Here is a 5,859-nt window from a genome sequence, read left to right on the forward strand (position 1 = left end):
TTTCATCCCAATCCACCCCACAACTCTTTTCTTCAAACTAATGTAATTGAGTCTATGCCTTGCACGAGGTAGAAAAATAAATATTTAAATGTAAATCAATTTTTTTATTGGAATAGTAATATTGTTCTTGAGTTTAATAAATTTGTATTGACAGTGTAAAATAGTCTTGTATTGATATTTAATTAGAGTTATTTATTTTTTCGAATTTATATTAATAATAATTAATAAATCATAGAAAAACTTGATATAGCAATATTTGATCAATTTTTTTTATAAGTAAATATTAAATTATATATATTAGTATCCATAAAACTCGATACTTCATTCTTAAAACTCTTTTATCTTTACATGATATATTTAGACTAACTTGTTTTGATATATCGTTGTTATTATCAATCTAAGTGAATTTTATATTATTATGCCTTTCATTAAATAAATAAATAAAATGAACACAATCAAAAATACTTTATTCAGTCTATGTTATTTCCTTTTATTGACAAAATACGAATTAATGTTATAATTGAGGTGTGGTATAACTATTATAACTATAGCATTAATTATTATGTAACTATGAAAAAAAGGTTAAAAAACATAAAAATCCCTTTTATTACTTTTGTCGGTGTATTATTCTATTGGTATACACAAACTTTTAAATATTTAAATAATAATTATCTAAATATAATTTATACAATCGTTGTAAATTATGTTAGACACCATTCATAAGAATGATTATAAAAATATATACAAAACATAAAACAATTAAATTCTAAAATATATACAATTTTATATTAAAAAAATGAGTTTTTAAAAGTGGAATTAAACATTTATATTTTCATAAATTATTAGTTGTAAAACTATTCATCATTAATTATGTTGAAATTCCAATTAATTAGAAGCTGGATTCATGGCTCACGGTGTTTCTCCTTTTTTATTTGCAAGTCTAATTATTTTAAGAATATAATTGATCACTACTATGCAAATGTGACACTTTTAAAAATTAAATTAGTATTTATTTATTAGAATGTTCATCCATGAAAATATTCAGTGATTTATATAAAATATTCAACAAAAATTGAAATCATTCATTTTTTTTTCCTACGTATCATATTGGAAATTTGGGATTAAAGACTTTCAGTAAATTGAAGCTATCGTGCTTAAAAGGTTGAGAAACTTAATTTCACACAAAAAGGTAATTGACATCAAATGTTTAAGTTCTTTAAATTGGATAAAATTGATTAAAAAAATTAATGTCAAATTGTAGTACAAATGCAAATTTACGGTATAACTTTTTTCACAAGTAGTACAAATACTACAATTCAATTTTTTTTTTAAAATGAAAATCTAACCGTATAAAAATGATTTTATTTTGCTAGTACAAATTGATACATTTAATTAAGAGGTAATGCAAATAATAAGATTTAAATATATTTTTTGTCTATATAAATATAATAGTTTTTAGTTTTAGTTTTTGTAAAAAAAATTATTCGAATTTCATCTTTGCAATATGAAAAAAAAATATTTTTGGTCTATAATGTCAAGTGAACGTTACAAAAACGTGAATTGAAAAAGAAAAATATGTTTTTTGTCTCTGCAAATATAATATTGTTCAGTTTTTGTTCTTGCAAACAAATTTTTTTTACAGATACTAAAACAGAAAATTGATATATTTACAGATACAAAAAGTATATTTAAATTAAATAATAATTATATAGTTTGTTTTTCTTTTTGAGGGAAATTATATAGTTTTTTTTCCTATGCAGATTATATAGTTTCTTAGTTATTTTAAAATGGAAATTATGATTTTGTGCAAACCGTTTAATTTATGGATGATTGAGGGTGTGAATGACTCAGGGAATGGAATGTGAAAGTAAGGATAATAATTTTTGTAAGAAATAAATATATTAAATCTGAAATCAATAAGAATCATGAATGACTACGAAATCAAGGAGAAAAAAATACACTTAATAGCTTTTTAACTTTTCATTAATTTTGTTGATGATTTCTATTAGAAATAATTGGGTTATATGTGAAATGAATAGAAAACATTCCTCCGTGACATTTTTAATTTGGATATTTTTGTACTACAAATTATTTAATTATTTTTATACTACAATTTTTTTAATTGCATTTAATGTCAAATGCATGAGAGTAAACAATCTTTGTAGAATTGCCACGCTGACAAAATTAGGCTAAAATGATTTATAGATTAAATTGGATTAATTATAATTTTGTTCTCTTTATCATATTTTTTAACTAAAAAATAGTGATGTAATATATTTTAAATAATTTAATATATAATTTTTTAAGATATAACCATTTAGATGCATTAATTTATTATATATAATTAATTAAATTATAAAAATGAAAAATTTTAAAAATTGAAACTAATATTTTTAGATTGTTTTTATGGTACTTTCGTACATATTAATTATTTCACTCATATATTATATCATTAAAAATATGTTGCATCATCATTTTTCAATTTAAAAATCTAAAAAACTGACAAAAATTGTGTGTGAAATTAGAAAACCAATGTCATAAATAAAAATACATTATCTAATAAAACTAAATATAGTATAAGTAGTTACATGAGTATTCATATGAGCAGTCTCACACTAATGTCTCATAAACAAACATTAATTAAAGCCACAAAAATCTAATGTAACCAACATCATATACTTTTTTATGTTAACCAGATATTAATTGAAAGTTAATTCACAAGTATAATAATTGTAAAATAAAATTCACAAGTATAATAATTACAGTATAGAGCTAAAATTGACCAAGAAAATTTCCAGCATGACTGACTTACTAGTAGTCGGATCCCCAAACCATCAATCCAGACCCGACTGACCTTTCGCCTGCAGATAGTTCAAATCTCTCTTTCTTTCTCTTTTCGTGTTTTCTAAGTTTGATTTTTCCAATATCAAAAACCATTTTTTACTCTTCAATTTTTGACATAATCGATGTTCTAACCCCTTTTTTCCAAATTCCATTTCTGATAAGAAAACCCAATTGGGTATGAACTTTTACATCTGCTTTTTCTTCCATTTGCAAGGGGAAGTGTAAAGTTTTGATCTTTGTCTTCATCTAGAAGTGGGTTTTTCGTTTTCTGCTTCAACCTTCAACCCAACAATCTCACCATCATAGGTTTTTCATGCTAAAACTTTTTTTTTTTTTTTTTTTTATCAATTTGATGTATAAAAGCTATGTTTGATGTAATTTTATGAATTTAGAGTATTTTTTTATGATTTGTGTATAACTGTATGGTTAGTTATTATATTATGGCTTCTTCTAAGAAACCACGCCTTAGAGATTTGGCTTTGCGCCGTTTGTTATCTGTGGTGTTTGTTACTTTATGTGGTGTTGTGATTTTGATTTTTTTACTTGGATCAAATTCAACACCAAACATTAGGAGTCATGATTTAGATAGTGTTGATGATGATAGTTCTTCTGGGTATCATAGTGATTTGATGTTTACAAAGTTGCAAAGTCTTCCTCAACAGACTGATTTATCACTGAAATTGGAAAAACTAAATGGTATGCCTCCAAGAAACTTGGATTTGTATCCAACTCTTGCTAAGGATGCTATCATTGTTGTTTTGTATGTTCATAACCGGCCGCAGTATCTTAAAGTTGTTGTTGAGAGTCTTTCTAAGGTTGTAGGGATTAATGAGACTTTACTAATTGTTAGTCATGATGGTTATTTTGAGAACATGAATAAGATCGTCGGTGGTATTAGGTTTTGCCAAGTTAAACAGATTTATGCTCCGTATTCGCCTCATTTGTTTCAGAATAGCTTTCCTGGTGTTTCAGTTGGTGATTGCAAGGACAAAGATGATGCGAAAGGAAAACATTGTGAGGGGAATCCTGATCAGTATGGAAACCACCGATCGCCGAAGATTGTATCGTTGAAACATCATTGGTGGTGGATGATGAACATGATATGGGATGGATTGAGAGAGACTAGAGTGCATTCGGGTCATATTCTTTTTATCGAAGAAGACCACTTCATATTTCCAAACGCATATCGGAATCTACAGATTCTAACTTCGTTGAAGCCTAAGAAGTGCCCTGATTGTTATGCTGCAAACTTAGCACCTTCTGATGTGAACTCAAGAGGTGAAGAATGGGAGAGTTTAATTGCAGAGAGAATGGGAAACATAGGTTACTCTTTCAATCGAACTGTTTGGAGGAAAATACACAATAAGGCTAGAGAGTTTTGCTTCTTTGATGACTATAATTGGGATATCACTATGTGGGCAACGGTTTATCCCTCGTTCGGTAGTCCTGTCTATACGTTACGAGGCTCTAGGACTAGTGCCGTTCACTTTGGGAAATGTGGTTTGCATCAGGGTCAAGGAGAGAATAAGGCTTGCATTGATAATGGCATGGCGAATATTCGTGTAGAAGAGCCTGACAAGGTTGCTAACATTGATTCAGATTGGGATGTTCATGTCTATAAGAATCAGCCTGGTTATAAAGCCGGGTTTAAAGGTTGGGGAGGTTGGGGAGACGACAGAGATCGCCATTTATGTTTGAGTTTCGCCAACATGTATCTCTCCAAAGGCACTGCATCTTCCTTGTAAGATTTCAGTTTCTGCTTGCTTCTTTTTTTCTCTTATCTATACTAGTTTTTTATTTTTAATTTGGTTAATGTGAGAAAATTAGGTTCTGCAATACAGGAATTCATATTAGAGCTTTACAAATAGTTTTAGGATCCATAATCATACTACCACTAAATCTTATGTACTAGTTGTAACACTGAATTAATATTTACTCATTGTTTCTTCCTCAGATGAAGGAAGCTTTTTGTATTATGTGAACTGATATGTCTGTGTGTTTTAGGGGCCTTTGAGGCCCTTAATTTTATATATATATTCATGTTTTACCATATATCAGTTACTGAATCTGACGGTATTCATTGGTTATCTACTAATGTGTTAATGAAGAGTAACTTTCTGGTATCGTCTTTAAAATCTTATCTGTGTGAGTGTTATCAAATAGCGGCTATAGCACTAGTGTAGCGAAATTTTAACAAACCGCTATTGTTTTGCAATATGCAATTTAGTTCATAGCAATGTTGTCAAATGTTGGCCATGGCAGATTGTGGTGGTGGACTTTTTAACAACCGCCACGGCCAATTTGTGAAAGATGGCGGCACCATAGCGTTTTATGGCTTTCTGCCATCGATAACTATAATACAAAGTATTGTCAAATAGCGGCTATAATAGCACTGCATAATTATAGCGTATCGGAATTTGAACATACCGCTATTTTCCTTGTTCAGCGATTGACAACACTTTGTGGTAAGCTTAAGGATTCGGGCAAAGTCTAGATTATACTTTCCTATATATGGATTATCACTATGTAATTTGAACACAGAGAAATAACATATAGATTAAATTATATTATTAAATGTTTGATTCACAGCATGTTAAACATGTCAAATGTTAAATTCCACTTAAAAGCTTCAAATTTTGCAGCAAACCCCAACACTGAAATTATTTAATCAACAAAAATAAGTTAATAATAACACTCCAAAAATTTCACCGTTTGTTTTCTTGTTCAATACCTTTTTACTAGGGTTATTTTAGGTCTTCCACTAGAAGTATACTAGCAGAAATATAGTTTAACCCTTCCAGAGATAACTTAATATTGTATTTTATTTCTTACTGCATTTTTATTTCTTTTTATTTTGTGCAAACATTTTTATTTCTCTTAAGGAAAGACTGAAAATTTATGTAAATCATAGTGTGTGGAGAAGTAAAATAGGTATATGCTTAGAAAGAGTTTAACAATATAATTTGGGGCTTACTTCAGTACCCTGTTCTTGGTCCACTGCTTTTGTTGGTAGCA

General features: G+C 28.2%; 1 protein-coding gene across 1 annotated transcript; it reads left to right on the top strand.

The window, feature by feature from the left end:
• Nucleotides 1–2,782: 2,782 nt before the first annotated feature.
• Nucleotides 2,783–4,896, top strand: LOC101500842 (alpha-1,6-mannosyl-glycoprotein 2-beta-N-acetylglucosaminyltransferase). The gene has a single exon (XM_004515997.4). The coding sequence runs from the start codon at nt 3,267–3,269 to the stop codon at nt 4,587–4,589; it is 1,323 nt and encodes a 440-aa protein (XP_004516054.1). The 5' UTR covers nt 2,783–3,266; the 3' UTR covers nt 4,590–4,896.
• Nucleotides 4,897–5,859: the final 963 nt, after the last annotated feature.

Source organism: Cicer arietinum, chromosome 4 (assembly GCF_000331145.2).
Source record: "Cicer arietinum cultivar CDC Frontier isolate Library 1 chromosome 4, Cicar.CDCFrontier_v2.0, whole genome shotgun sequence".
NCBI lineage: Eukaryota > Viridiplantae > Streptophyta > Magnoliopsida > Fabales > Fabaceae > Cicer > Cicer arietinum.